Genomic DNA, 14,842 nt, shown 5'->3' with positions numbered 1-14,842 from the left:
AATGGGGAGAGCAGAACAGTTACAAAGCTTTTTGCTCTCAAACCAGACTCAAAGCCAACAGCTGTGAAGTCTCAGGGAAAGAAGCTGCCTTCCCCTCAAGTTCTTGAAGATCCTGATGAGCTCCCAGACAACATTTCAGGGGAGAGTTCTACTCTGGAAACTCTAAAGCAGGAGTCCAGTCTTTCCACCTGTGCTCATTCCACTGATGAAGATGGGGATGTGGCCGTGGTGGAGGAAGTCAGACTTGAAGATCCTAAGGTAAGATCATTTGTTTTAATATCTTCTTGTTGGTATGGCTGTCTGAGCTCAGTTATGTACTTTTATAGCAAGACTTCAAGCTAGAGTTTTTATATTTATTTATGGAATTGTTTGGGGTTTTTTTAATTTGATTTTAAAGTACATTCATCTGCACTGTACTTGTAAGTGAAAATTATTCCAGGAGATAGGAAGGCAGATGTTAAATTACAGTTCTGGGTTAGTTCCCTAGTGCTCTCCAAATTGCCTGGGTTGACTGAATGCATGTCATTACTTAATGTAGCACCCAAGTGCTGCATATCATCTGCTCTGTCTCCCAGCCTGTGCAGGGGAGATGAGAGATAATCTTCATCTAACTAGTTTGTTACAAATAAATACATGAAAACTCTGAATTCCTCAGCTGTTACTGTGTGAGGAGCCAACGTTAGGCTGAAGACGTTGGACAGTTCATGTAAAATTGTAGCTTTGTCCATGCTGTGCACTAGAAGGCGTGTGGGCAGAAGAAGGAGAAGCGTTCCAGAGCCACAGCAGTGGAGAGATCCCGTGAAACCTACCGGCTGCTGAAGCGGCGGAACCTCATCGTGGAGGCCGTGAGGAACCTGCGGCTCATCGAGAGCCTCTTCACGTGAGTGCCCCTGACAGCGGGGCTGGGGCAGGCTGGTGCTTTTGGGGATGGAAGCACTGGGTGCTTATTCCATTTTGGCTTTTATTGCCCCTTGAACCTTGAGCTGAACCTGATTGACAGGAAGCTGAACCTGAGCCAGGTGTGCCCAGCTGGGCAAGAAGGCCAATGGATCCTGGCCTGGCTCAGGAACAGTGTGGCAGCAGGAGCAGGGCAGTGATTCTGCCCCTGGACTGGGCACTGGTGAGGCCACCCCTGGAGTGCTGTGTCCACTTCTGGGCCCCTCAGTTCAGGAAGGATGTTGAGGTGCTGGAGCAGGTCCAAAGATGAGCAGTGAGGCTGGGGAGGGGACTGGAACACAAGTGCTGTGAGGAGCAGCTGAGGGAGCTGGGGTTGTTCAGCCTGGAGAAGAGGAGGCTCAGGGGAGACCTTCTCACTCTCTACAACTCCCTGACAGGAGGCTGTAGCCAGGTAACCAGCAGTAGGGCAAGAGGGGACAGTCTTAAGCTGCACCAGGGGAGGTTTAGGTTGGACATTAGGAAGAAGTTTCTTACAGAGGGAGTGCTCAGACACTGGAATGGACTGCCCAGGGAGGTGGTGGAGTCACTGTCCCTCGAGGTGTTTAAGAAGAGACTGGACGTGGCATCAGTGCCATGGTCTGGGTGACAAGGTGGTGTTGGGTCAAAGGTTGGAGTTGATGATCTCAGAGGTCTTCTCTAACCTCGTTGATTCTGTGAGGCTATAATGTTGGAGAGGAGGCACATGGAAGGCATGAGGGGCTGAATCTTAAAAGTTGATCAGCTGTTTGGAAGCAATAATAGTTCTCTGCAGATAACTACACAAGTGTACTTTTATGCAGTGTATGTCCCATAAATAGAGACGAGAACTTTGTTATCCATTTGCAGTATTCCAGTGCTTGGGGCCACCACATTCAGCACTTCCCTGCTTGAGGATTCTTTCATCTGCATAAGTTTTATCTCTGCATCATTTCAGAAATTGTTCTTGTGTTGTTCTGTCATGGACAGCAGAGACTCATGTCTCCATGACAGTCATTGTTGGTCACTGGCATTCTAGCAGGGCCCTCGAAGTTTGCTTTTCTTTGCAGTTTTATATGGTATGGCTATATGTCTTCTCCTTGTCTGGAGTAAAGATACTTCCCTAAGTGTTATAATGTCTTTCAACGTTTTAAGATTTCACCTTCAAAAAGAAATGGAAATTCTGGTGCTCTGCTGGAGCCCTAAATTGGCAGTACTTTGTCACAAATAGGATTGCACCATCCATCTTCTGTGGCAGCACATAAGATCCTGGCATGTCAGTACACACAGGGCTGCTTGATATGGGAATTTAGTAAGAAATCATGGCCTTATTCTCCTCTGGTCTGAGAATTTTGAAACCTTCTGTCAACTTGTTTAATTGCAGAGTGTTGTAAAATTAGAGCCTCATCTGGCACCAGCCTTGTCACTGATTGATTGAGTCACATCCAAGTGCAGGCTTGGAAGATATTTCAGGTCTCTGCTGTCTCCTTCAGTGCTGCCAGCAGGTCACTCACAAGTTCCCTCAGAACCAGTGGAAGTTCTGTCCCTCCCCAGTGTCTGCCAAGGAAATTTGCTGCTGTTTTTGCTAGTTACCAGGATGTGGTACTCATTCAGGAAAGTCGAAGTCCATACGTGCATTCAATTATCGCCTCGTTCCCTTATTACCCTTCCAGATCTTTTTCAGAATTGACTCCCCAGGATTGAAAGAGTCCAGAATTAGGGCTTGGGGCATTTGTGAAAAAGGGCATGAGAACAGGCATTAGGAGAGTAGGGTGTGAGCACATTCCTACCATCTCCAGCAAGGGAAGAAGGGAGCTGGCCCCAAGTGATAGGATATGTGTATCTGTACTTATGTTGTGAATGCATGAGTAGTTTCTGAGCTCTGAATGCCACTGAGTAAACTTTTTCTACCTCAAGCTGAACTGAGCTCACAACTGCAAGTACAGACTGCATATGTTTAATCACCACCTAAAAAAGCTGTTGGTTTTCCTGACCTTAGGGAGGCTGGATTCATAATTGCCCTGTAGCCATGCACAGAGCAATCAGGCATTGAGAATTCACTGTAATGAGAACAGCAGTTCTCCCCTAACAAGAAAGAGCTTGAGTACAAAGAAACTAGAGCTGAAATGTAAGGCAAAGTTAGCAGTTGTCTACAGCAAAAGGGAAAAGAGATCAGGAATTGCTCATAGGAGGAAAACACCCACTCCCCCCACATCCTCTAACAAACAACTTAGGTAGTTTGAGCATTGCTAGGCCTAAAATGCAAGGTATTTTTTGCATCTTTTAGACTTCAGAAAATGGTCATGGATCAAGAGAAGCAGGAAGGTGTCTCCACTAAGTGCTGCAAGAAGTCCATTGTGCGGCTGGTGCAGAAGCTGGCGCGGGAAGGGCTCCTGAGGCTCTATCGCACTACAGTCATCCAGGATGGCATCAGCAAAAAGGTGATGGCAGCAGAACCAGCTTTGCTCACAGCCTTCTGATTTATCAAAATGTTCTGGGCCTCTTAACTGAAATACGTGGATGACTTCTGCTTCTTGCAGCAGAGCCCACAATCAAGCTGCCCAGAAGCTTCGTGTCCCGAGCTAAGCTACTGTGAGAACCAGATCACTGCTTTCAATTATTGTGCTGCAGATAATTGTGAGACCAAGGAATAGTCCAAAGTCTCTGAATCTCCTTTCTGAGAGGTTATGCTGCTTATCAGTTCTGTGGTTCATGGTTCTCTCCCTGCCCTGTCAGGCTGCACCATAATTCTGTTTAAACCCCCTTTGAAAGCCAAGAGTGTATGAAAAATCCTAAGTGAGGTGAAATTTATAGAAGGTGATCTGGTTTTTTAAAAAACAAAAATCCACTGTTAGTGAGGTTTGTGGAAGTAAAATGTTTGTGGTTGTAAAGGTGAGACATGTCACTCTTGTGTGAAATAAGCAGAGAACTGAGTCTTGAAAATTACCTGCTGCACAATTACTGTAGGGCATATGTAAAATCTTACCAGTCTGAATTGTGTGGGGGCTTTCAGCAATGATATGTATTAGTTTGGCCTTGCAAGGTCTGGCTTTTCATTTATCCCTCTCAGCCTGATATTTACAAGTTGAAGTGTTTGTTCCCCACATACTTCAGATTTTAAAAACCCCAGAGTTCTGAGGCTTGTATGTATGTTATTAACTGTTTATTGGTACAAAGGCAACGTGCTGTGGCCTCTTGCTTAATTACAGACTAGCAACAGGAGTTTTCATCCAAAGTGTTAATGTTCTGTGAGTTATTAAACCTCCATAGGATTCATTTATGCAGCTGGTTAAGAGCCAGTATCTCCATAAATGCCTTTGGTTTGTGTTCTGCTGCTCTGAACAGGTGGAGTTTGTTGTGCATCCCTCAGTGAGTCCCAGTGATCCCCTGGTAAAAAGTGCCATAGATCAGGTGCGGTTCCGAATCTCCAACTCAGCCACTGCAAACAGGCAAGTCCCAGGGATGGGTGGGATGGTTGGGGTGGTTGGGACGGACTGGGGGAAGCTTGGCTTGTCTAGAGTGTGCTAAAACATGCAGAGGAAATAAACACAAGGTAAGCAAAAGAAAAATATATTCCTTGGCAACAGAGACACGGAAGCACCAGCATGAGGCAACGTGCTGAATATCTCCTGAAGTCAGGAAGGAAGAGGAATTGAACTCTGCTTAATTCTTAGCAAAGTGTGGTTTTAATACAGGATTAAAGTTCCCCAGACACCAACATCCCAGGACCATGGTGAGGAAGAAAGCCTGGGGCAAGAGGCAGTTCCTGATTCAGGAGAAATGCAAGAGAGCTCATCCAAAGCTGATAGTAGTCGGGCAAGAAAAACTGATGAAAAAATGGGCATAACACAGCTAAAAAACTATCATCCTGTTACAGGTACAGCCAACTTGGGCTTTTCTGTCATCTTTCATTTTTCCATCTATTAATAATATTAATTTTCAGATGTTGGGCTCTCCTAAGACACAAGTGGGTTTTTTTTGTTCTCCTATAGAAGAAAAATTGGATTTACGTTAAAGCAACCTCACAATCCAATGTTTTCTTAGCTGCTTTTTTTTTTTCTTTACAATTGTGAACTGGAGTACATTTATTCACTTCTACTACTTTACTACTTGTAAATTATATTTACTTTCAACTGTCCATTTTTCCTTCCGACTTTCTTCACATTAATTTTGCACAGGTAGCTGTTTCTCCTGTTCTAATCCTCTTTGTGTTTCTGTTTGGTATTTAATCTTCCCTTCCAGTTCCAGGACTTGGGCGCTCTCTTGGCTTCCTTCCCAAAATGCCCCGTTTAAGAATGGTCCACATGTTCCTCTGGTACTTAATTTATGGACACCCCTTAAATGGAACGCAGCAAAAAGGAGGTACTGATGGTGAGCAAAAAGGCAGCAATCAAGGGCTGGATGAGAATGCAGCTGTAGTTGAAGCACAACCAGATGGGACCTTAAAAATAGTGACAACTGTGGTGAATCCTGAGACCTCTGTACAGGAGACTGAAGTAGAGTTGTCTAATCAGAAAGGTAAGAAGTGGCACTCCTGACTTTACTAGATTTTGCCACGGTTCAGCATTGAAAAATAGGTAAAAGTCTGGTTCAGGAAGGATTGAAAATCAACAGGTTAGAGAATTTTCAGATCCTTCTAGATTTCCAGACTGTGAACCACCAGTTGTGTTCTGCTTGAACCCTCCCAGTAAAACTCTTGGTGTAACTGTCGGGTTTGGGCTGAGGCTGAGCCACTCTTTGTGTTCCCAGTGTACGTGGATGACTCGTCGTGGATGCGCTACATCCCCCCTGTCCCCGTGCACAGAGAGTTTGGCTTTGGATGGGCTCTTGTCAGTGACATCCTTCTCTGCTTGCCTCTCTCAGTCTTTGTTCAGATAGTACAAGTCAGCTACAAGGTATGGTGCTTTTTGGTTTTCCTTTGGAGTCTGATGGTGTCAGCTGTACCTATAAGCTGTTAACAAATACCCCCTTAATCTGTTTTAACAAAACTGGACCCTCGAGAGGAGACACTTCTGTCTTCTACAGAAAAAGCAGGTGCTTTTACAGACAACACACTGAAAAAAATGTATAGCTCTGTAATACAGCAACTTCTTAAACTAGTATTTTGCCAAGAGCTTTTTATAATCTCACTGAATCTTCTGCCTCGTTGATTAACTAGAATAATGTTTAAGCATTTTACAAAAGCAGTAACATTTACTTAGAGAATATTTTAGTAGACAGCTCAGGTAGCAAAGCTTTATGCTTTAGAGCATAGTTATATTTTAGATATGCTTACTTATATTTTTCATTTTGATTAATTTCTAAAATAATTCTAGGTGGAAGGTCTGGAAGATTTTTTAAATGATCCACTAAAAAAGCACACTCTGATCAGATTTCTTCCAAGGTCAGTCCGACAGCGGCTCCTCTACAAAAGGTAAGTAGATGAGTCAAAGTAAGTGACTCTAGAGAGGAAACAGCAGTGGCTGATTGTTTTCTCAGTTATTTCCTGTTTGTGTCAAAGAGAACTTTGCTACTTAAGACAAGGATCATCAATCTTCAAAGAATGGTGTGCCAAATTGTATTTTTCTCTCCCAAATAGAAGGTAATAAGAAACTAATAAACAATATTCATGTATGCTGTCAGGCAGTGTTTGAGTGCTGGGAGGTTCTGTCCTTCATAACTCACCAGCAGGATGTTGCTTCTGTATAAAACACACTCCTGACTGCTGCTAAATTCAGAATTTAATAGGGTCTAAGTGTTGCTGTCCTTCATAAATCTTTCAGAAGGCGCCACATTTCCCAGTTCCTGCCTCTCACAGACACCATTCAGGTTCTCCTCATGCTCTCAGTGCCATGTCTGCCATGCTTTGCCATTCCTCATCCAGGAGATTTAAAAATTGAGAGTGGACTGAAGATAGGAAGGGAAAGCAACAGTAAAGGAAAGTGATGTGAATGTGTGGAATCAAGAGCACCGTGTTAGTTTTCCCAGAAAGTCATTGCTGACAGTTTGGATTTGGATGGACTGATATGGCATTTTACAAACCTGCAAATGTGCCCATTGGTGAGGGAACAGGGCTGGGCAATATCAGCTGCCAGGGCTTGTGGTCAGCCCAGGTTTACAATTCCTAACCTATTGCTAAATCTTAGAAACAAGGAAACTGGATTTGTGGGGTTTTTTTAATCTGCAGGCTCCATCTGATGGGTTTATGCAAAACAATATGACACATAATCAAGTTGTCTCTTTACTCCTCCATTCACTGAAACTTCTAATTCAGCCACATTTGCTTCAGTATTTCTAGGCTTGATCCTTCTGACCTCCAGGGAAAACTCCTGCCAAAGTACCACTCCCACTTAACTGCATTTAATTAGAGATCTTAGTGAAGTTAAATGTGGGTAAAGCTAATTTGTTACAAACTCTCAGAAACTTTCCTGCAGAAGTTTCCTGCAACTTCCAGCGTTTTTCCACAGAAGCAGATATGCAGGATGGGAAATGTTGCCCTTTTTGCTCTGCCAGAGCTATAAGCAGCTGAAAGCAGTTTCTTGCTGCAGTAATTCTTAACAACCTGAACTACAGGAATCTTTGCCCAGTTCTTTATATGCACACACATGAAGGTCTGTTTTTAGCAGTCATGTTTTCTTACTCCTGTCTTCTTTATATAACATGAAATTATCTGCAGATCTGCTGGTGTTCTGGCCATTTTTAGTTCATTTTTACACACGTTATTTCAGGCTAATTTTCATCCTTGCTAGCAAAATTTTACTTAGTATTTGGCTAAAATATTGGGTTTGTGATTTGAGGAAGGAAAATGTGGACCTTTGGGCTATTATATGTTTTCCATAGGCTGACAATCCAAGCGAAAATGCCACTTCATAGAGTCTGCAAATCAATGGTTTCCTGAAAGTTCAAGTTGCTGCATGAAAATCTTGTGTTTTCTGCTATCATTTCTACTGTTTTCATGAGTGTTAATGGTAATACTCCTAACATTGCTGCAGGAGGTACATCTTCTCAGTGATAGAAAATCTTCAAAGATTATGTTACATGGGACTGCTACAGTTTGGCCCAACAGAGAAGTTTCAAGACAAAGACCAGGTAATTAAAAAAAAAAAAAAAATTTAAAAAAAGCAGTTATTATTCATGAATTTTTTTTCTTGTGAAATAAATGCGGGATTTGGGATTTGAATTACCTTAAATAGTTAAATGAAATACTGATGTTTCAGGTGTATGTGCAAACCTCCAGATCCAAGTGACACTGTAATTTGTGTAGATAATTTTTGCCTTTCTCTGGAAGGGCACTACTCAAATGCATAATGCACACAATAATGAACCAGGAGGTTCCAGACTGGCAATACTTATGAAAAATGAGCATTCCACCTTCTTATCCATCAAGGTGTCAGGCTTTGGATGTCTGACACGGAATAAAGTCACTGATCAGAGTAAAATAATGACATCCATATGCATCTTTTTATAAATAGAGAGCACATGCAAAGGAGAAGGCAGATCCAACACATAATGCATGAAGATAAAGATAATTAGGCCCCCAAACACATCTATCCAAATCCCGAATGAGGACTTGTTGGAAATAGTCACTCTGTGGAAATTTGGGATATCCTGTGCATAACAGGGAAAACAAACTGTTCTAAACCTAGAAAGGAAATTTCTGGATTGCTGTCAAGGGAAAATTTGGGAATACAATGCCATAGGGTGGGAATGGGTGTGTGTCTCCTCTGAGAGCGCTCTCTCAAAACAGCAGACAGAAAATGCCCACCAGTCCTAAACTAGACTGTGTGTGCTGTGAATTAGGGAATTCCGATGATTTTTACCCACCAGCCTGAACCACGCTGTGTTTGCCAGGTGTTTGTGTACATGAAGAGGAATGCAGTGATTGTTGACACCACCATCTGTGACCTCCACTACAACCTGGCGCAGAGCAGCCGCCCCTTCGAGCGGCGCCTGTACGTGCTCAACACCCTGCAGGACGTGGAGAACTTCTGGTTTGATCTGCAGTGTGTCTGCCTCAACACACCCCTGGGTAAGGCAAAACTCCACCTTCTTAGCACCTCTGCTCTTTCCTCTGGGCACACCACAATTGCTCCTCCTTCCCTAAAACAGGCAGGCTCTGTTTTGTCGCTTCCAATGCCTGGTCAGGTTGCCCCGCGCAGCAAAAAAAAAAAAAAGCTAGAAGCTCTGTCCATGTAATTCTGTGAGGTTGTGATCAACTTCAAATTCTCAGAGCAGTGTCAAAATTGAAGTTAGAAATAACAAAATTGCTAATAGTCCTTTCTGTGAGAAGGTAGCACATTGTGTAGAGAAAGGGTAAAAACATTAGTGATGTTTGGGAGCAGTAGTTTGCCGTAGCAGGGTGGATTGAAAGTGGGTTGAAGTCTGACTTTTCATGCTGATGGTCAAACCTGTTTGTCTGTCCAGGAGTCATCCGCTGTCCTCGGTCCAAGAAAAGTAATCAAGGGGAGGAGACTGCACTGGATGTGGAAATGGAACAAGAGTCAGCAGTGAATAAACACAATCTGGAGCGAAAGTGTGCGATGCTGGAATACACCACGTATGTCACCTTCATCCCTGCTCTGCTACTGGAATGGAGAGGGCAAAAAGAGCTGTCCTGGTGCTGAGGATGTTAACAGCAAAAGCAGTTCAGACTCGAGCATCTCGGTTGGGTGTTGAGGGCTGTTTGTGTGTAATTCAGAGAGTATCTGGTTAGAAGACGTGTAGTTATGTTTTATGTTTATAAGTAACTTTACCAAGTAGGTTTTTATGCTGGAGAAGTGGGATAAACAGATGTTGGATTTCCTTCCAAAGTAGTACAGATGTGTGTTGCAAGAGTCTTGGGGAAAGCAAAGTTGAGAGGGAAGGAGTGCTTCCTAAGTACTGTTAATGCCAGGGGTAATAAACTTAGAGATTTCTGTTCCCAGGTGTTATATCATGGTATCTCAAGCAGCTTCAGTAGCTCCCCAGTGTCACATTCTGGATTCTGTCCTTCTGTGCTGCACTTGGCTGTAATTGTTTACAGATTAATTTCTAATATGGTGTTGGTGTACACTGTGATCTGGAAGTGATCTCTGGAGCATTCGACCTTCTGCTTACTCACAACCTGTGATAGCCACACAGAACACCAGTTAAACTCTTTATGTTGTGCTCTGCACTGTGGTTTATCTTTGCCAATATTCTACAAGTAGATACATCAAGTGGTCTTTCAAAAGTTAATGTTGTTGAGGGAACCCAGTTCCACTGATCCTTGCTGATGGAAAAAATTCTGTTGGGTTCACTTGTCAGCTTCTACATATGATCTCTATTGTATGGCAGAAATCTTTTAAACTGGATACCTGGTGTTCACTTGCACTTAGGCTGCAGATCACTGCAACATCTTTAAGGTCAAGAAACAGTTCTGGGATTCAGTTGATGGTGTAATGTTGCCCCCTAAATTGGGAGGGCAGGGGGAGAGTTCTGCACGTTGCACACACATCCCTTGAGAGCAACTGGGAAGGCCCTCTGTGCCAAATAATTACCCCTGTGCCAAATAATTACCCCTGTGTTGTGTTTCTCTTGCTGTCAGAGGCAGCCGAGAGGTGGTTGATGATGGATCTATCCCTGGAGATGGGTTGGGAGCTGCAGGTCTGGATTCCAGCTTTTATGGGCATCTGAAACGCAATTGGATCTGGACAAGCTACATCATCGATAAGACCAGGAAGGTGGGTATTTTAAAATTTATATACTGGAGTGACTTTTCCAAGTTTTAATATTCTTAAGGTTGAGATACTGAGACCAAAATCCTACAGTGTGCTTCCTCAGTCATGTGTCTCAGTAAGGAATGCCAAATATTGTCAACTCGTGGTGCTGAAGTGAGTGAAAGAATTGGACATAAATTTTATCTGAAAACTGAATTTGATAGTAAATTTGTTAGTACATTCAACTAATGGAGAAATACTTTATTGAGCAAGCAGTGTAGATTACTCAGTGGTACCTCTTGCCTTTCAGGAATGTAGAACTTGTCAGACAAAAACTGAAACATCCAGAATAAGGAAATACATATGGACAAAAATAAAAACAAAAATAAAAATAGGGAGCCCAACATATGCAAATGAGAATGGCCATCCCAGTTCTGGCTGATGTCCTGCCTGTGATGGAAGGTTGTAAGAGCAAGGGATATTTCCTCAGAATATCCTCCAGCTGTCTGCAGGTTTTGGCCATTTTAAATCTGGGGCTGATGTTTCAAAGCAGTTAATAGGTTTTTTTTTCCCTAGCATTAATTTGCCTGTGTTTTGAGCACATATAAATCTTTACTATCCCCAACCTCATGTAGCAAAGTGCATTATGTGTCCCCACTTCCTTTTGATGCTTTAAGCTCCCTAATAATTGTAGTGCTAAGGGAAGCTGTGAAGAAATACAATTCTCTATTACCCTTTCTGTTTCACTTGATTTTTCTAAACATCTCTTATGTTTCCCATTATCACCTCCTTTTCTCAAGACTGACATCTACTATTCCCAGCATGGACTGCATCCTGTCTTCAATCATTCTTGCCTTTCTTTTAACATGTTATAGTTCCACTGTGTCCTTTTTAAGGTGGAAATACATCACATAGTGCTTTCAGGCTGTGGCCAACCATGGATTTTTACACAGTGTTGCCTTTCTCCCTAAGAATTCCTTACATTTCCTTTGCTTTTTCACCATTACCAAGCACTGAACAGAGACTTTCACAGAACTGGCTGTAATTACTCTGCCCTAAGCAGTGGTCAAATCAGAGCCTATCAGCGTATGTAAAATTAGAGTTGCCAATTTTTTCCCCTCAGGCAGGATCATTTCCCTCCTAATTTCATTTGCTGTTCAGTCTCCTGGTTGTTCAGCATTAACAGGACCTCCAGCAGTTCTTCAGTCTCTGCTTTGCACTCCACATCTGTGACCAACTTCAGCCCCCAGTGAACTCCACACAAGAGAAATGGGTTTTGCAGGGAATGGCAAAACTCCCAATACGCTGCAATCAGTTCAGGCTCAGATTTAAGATGGGCAGAATATTGTGTAGGAGGCATTTACTCAGTGTTTGTGTTTGCAGTTTGGTTTTGTGGTTTTTAGAAGTTCCTCTGGAATGTAAAACGCTTTGAAAAAATACTGGTTTACAGCAAGTTCCCCTCAGCCTCTGCAGCAATGAAAGATTCGGGCACTTCTCTTCCAGTAATGACTCCTGTTGAACTTGAGGAGATTTGCTGCAGTTCTAACCTTCATAATCTAGTGGTCATTACAGTCTGATTTAAGCAAAGCTCTGGAGCCATTCTAATATGTGGGAGTAATAAGACAAATGAGTTCTTCATTTTAGCCAGGGATCTTTTCCTTTATGCTGAAAATTTCTTTCTGACACTACTCACAGGATATAATGCATAGTATTGCTAAAACCAGTGCACTCCTTTTGCATATCACCTGTTTTAAAGCTATATTGTTTTAGGAAAATACAGTTTCTGAAAATGGACTGACAGCAAGACTCCAAACCTTCTTAACAAAACACCCCCTGCCACTCAGTACTGGAGGTAAGGTGGGCTCTGAAACTCTGCTGTAGCTGTTACTGTCTTTGTCAAACCCAGCATGAAGGATGTGGGTTATTCTTGTCTCCTTACAGTAATCTAAGATGCTTCTGGGGCAGTAAAATAGATAAATAATTTCATTCCCTATTTCCGGATATATGGAACAATAATTTTTTTTATCCACTATTGATGACATGGGTTGTTCCTGTCTCCTTAAAATGATCTAGGATACTTCTGGGGCTGTAAAATAGATGTGTAAATAATTTCTTATAGAACAATAATTTCTATCCTTTGTAATTTCTGTTGTGCAGTTTGCAGGAAGTCTAGAGGGACCAATGTTTTGCAGCACTGTTATCCAGCCTAACGTTTGAGTTAAGGAGGAGGAAAAGCTTCAGGTTGAATATAAAACCTCAGCTCTGTTCCCTTGTGCTTCTGCACTGTACATTAAACTTAGTAATTACTTGATGATTCCTCATTTAATGTGGGATTTTACTTTGTGAGAAGGGGCATGAAATGACATGACTAAAAAAAAGGGCAATTTTGAGAGGGCATCTGTCTTTTAATATATTGCTCTTTATACCTTAATACTGTAGAATGTCATTGCTCTAAAGCTCCACTGCTGTCAATATGTGTCATTTTAGGTAACAAAATTAGTATTTTGGGAGAAGCAAAGGTAGGATCAGAGTTACTTGTCCAGAAGGAGGAATGTTTTGAAATAAGTAAAGAACCAACCCAGGATCGAACGAAACGGGTGAGAGGCGGAAAAAGCCAGAAGAGGAAGAGGCTTAGGAAGGAAGTTGGAAAGAAGACAAAGAAGAGAAAGAAAGGTAAGAAACGGGGAAAAGCAGCATTCTTTACTGTGCTGGAGGCTGCTTTGGAAAAGCTGATGTGACTGGCACATGGTCTGAGCTCCAGGTGGGACATGGGAGCTTTACTGGCCATGTCTTCGGGTTCCCTCTGTCAGGGAGGAGGCTCAGGTGCCCTGGGGCTGTGTAGGAGCTCTGGGGTAAAACAGCAGCATGTTGTACCCATGACCTGTGTGGGGGCCATGGCTGCACTGCTGTGCTGTACTGACTGGAGAAATCCTAATGGTGTCTGTGCCAGACCAGCTCCTTGCAATTCATCATCCACTGTTGATAGCTGGCTTAAAGATTCTTCATGAAGTGATGCTCTGGGTTGTCAGTTTGCCAGTTAAAGTGCTTGTTTTCTCATTCCTGGGAGAGGCATTAATGCACTTTGCCTTCTGAACTGCTCCTTCTTTCCCTGCTCTTGTCTCTCGTTCCTTCAAACTCGTGCTGGCGCCGTGATGGCAGCTTGAATTAATCAAAATACGTAGTGCTGAGATAATTGTCTTTAATTCTTTTTTTTTCTGGTTTGGTTTTTTTTTTTTTTTTTAGAAGAGGATTCTGCCGAAAAAAGCAAAAAGCTGCGTTACCACGACGAGGCTGACCAGAGTGCCCTGCTGAGGATGACCCGGCTCCGAGTCACCTGGACCGTGCAGGAGGACAGTCTGCTCATGCTGTGCAGGATCGCCAGCCACGTGCTCAACGCCAAGGTGTGCCACAGACCCCTCACCCAGTGTGCTCAGCACACCCCAAGGGGCCCATCCTGCTTCCCACCACCCTCTGTGTACTTCAGAGCTGGAGTTGAACCCCAAACGTTTGTTGTTGCCACAGGTCAAAGGGCCCTTTGTGCCCTGGCAGGTGGTTCGGGATGTCATGCATTCCAGCTTCGAGGAGTCCCTGGATAAAACCTCTCATTCCGTTGGACGAAGGGCTCGTTATATTGTCAGGAATCCACAGACTTACCTTAATTACAAGTAAGAAGTTTTGTATGTCCTAGGTATAGGCTAAATTCTCCTGAAATGAAGTGAAGGGACGTGGTCTTTCTCTGTTATTGTTTTGTTTCATATGACCTATAAATTTCAACTGTCAAATCTGTACTGAACTGGGAAAACTTCAACTCTGGGCAACACCTTCAATTGTATCTGTTGCAGAGTTTGCCTTGCTGAGGTTTACCAAGATAAAGCCCTCATCGATGATTTCATGAACAGAGAAAATAATTATGAAGATCCACAGGTAGGAGGGAAGTATTCCAAAAGGTCATGGAGTACTTTATTCTGTTTGGATTACTGAGGGCTTGCACTGCTTGAATTACTGTGATTTCTTCTCTATCCCTCCCTTGAATCCTTAGCCATTTCAAAAATAGCATCGTTGCAAAAATGTGGCATCATTGCTGGGTTGGGAGCAAAGTGAACACAGGCAGCTTTCCAAAGGCACATAAACAGCCTCCTGTACAACAAGAAATTTGTATTTTCAATATGTTTGTTTATGAACATCCATGACTAAACACATCTATCTGCTGATTTTATTTTATCCTCTCAGCCTTATTGTTATCTGAGCAAGAAAGCCTTTTTGCTCTGTAATTT

At 42.8% G+C, this 14,842-nt stretch overlaps 1 protein-coding gene across 3 annotated transcripts in view; it reads left to right on the top strand.

Moving 5' to 3' along the window:
- The window catches only part of GTF3C1 (general transcription factor IIIC subunit 1), a 39,990-nt gene that overhangs the window by 11,436 nt on the left and 13,712 nt on the right, over nt 1-14,842 (top strand). For 2 of the 3 annotated variants that reach the window (XM_017808805.1, XM_017808807.1), the window contains 17 exons: nt 47-258; nt 741-880; nt 3,200-3,353; nt 4,258-4,361; nt 4,608-4,789; nt 5,155-5,430; nt 5,662-5,807; nt 6,228-6,325; nt 7,884-7,980; nt 8,743-8,920; nt 9,316-9,448; nt 10,457-10,592; nt 12,339-12,420; nt 13,056-13,241; nt 13,812-13,969; nt 14,091-14,233; nt 14,411-14,492. In XM_017808805.1, the coding sequence (XP_017664294.1) occupies nt 47-258; nt 741-880; nt 3,200-3,353; nt 4,258-4,361; nt 4,608-4,789; nt 5,155-5,430; nt 5,662-5,807; nt 6,228-6,325; nt 7,884-7,980; nt 8,743-8,920; nt 9,316-9,448; nt 10,457-10,592; nt 12,339-12,420; nt 13,056-13,241; nt 13,812-13,969; nt 14,091-14,233; nt 14,411-14,492 (2,507 nt within the window). The remainder of the gene's footprint in view (nt 1-46; nt 259-740; nt 881-3,199; nt 3,354-4,257; nt 4,362-4,607; nt 4,790-5,154; nt 5,431-5,661; nt 5,808-6,227; nt 6,326-7,883; nt 7,981-8,742; nt 8,921-9,315; nt 9,449-10,456; nt 10,593-12,338; nt 12,421-13,055; nt 13,242-13,811; nt 13,970-14,090; nt 14,234-14,410; nt 14,493-14,842) is intronic. The other variant, XM_017808806.1, reaches the window with a different exon arrangement.

The sequence above is a fragment of the Lepidothrix coronata genome, unplaced genomic scaffold (assembly GCF_001604755.1).
Source record: "Lepidothrix coronata isolate B3197 unplaced genomic scaffold, Lepidothrix_coronata-1.0 Scaffold24, whole genome shotgun sequence".
NCBI lineage: Eukaryota > Metazoa > Chordata > Aves > Passeriformes > Pipridae > Lepidothrix > Lepidothrix coronata.
The sequence above is the reverse complement of the archived record's forward strand: the minus strand, read 5'-3'. Positions and strand labels throughout refer to the sequence as shown.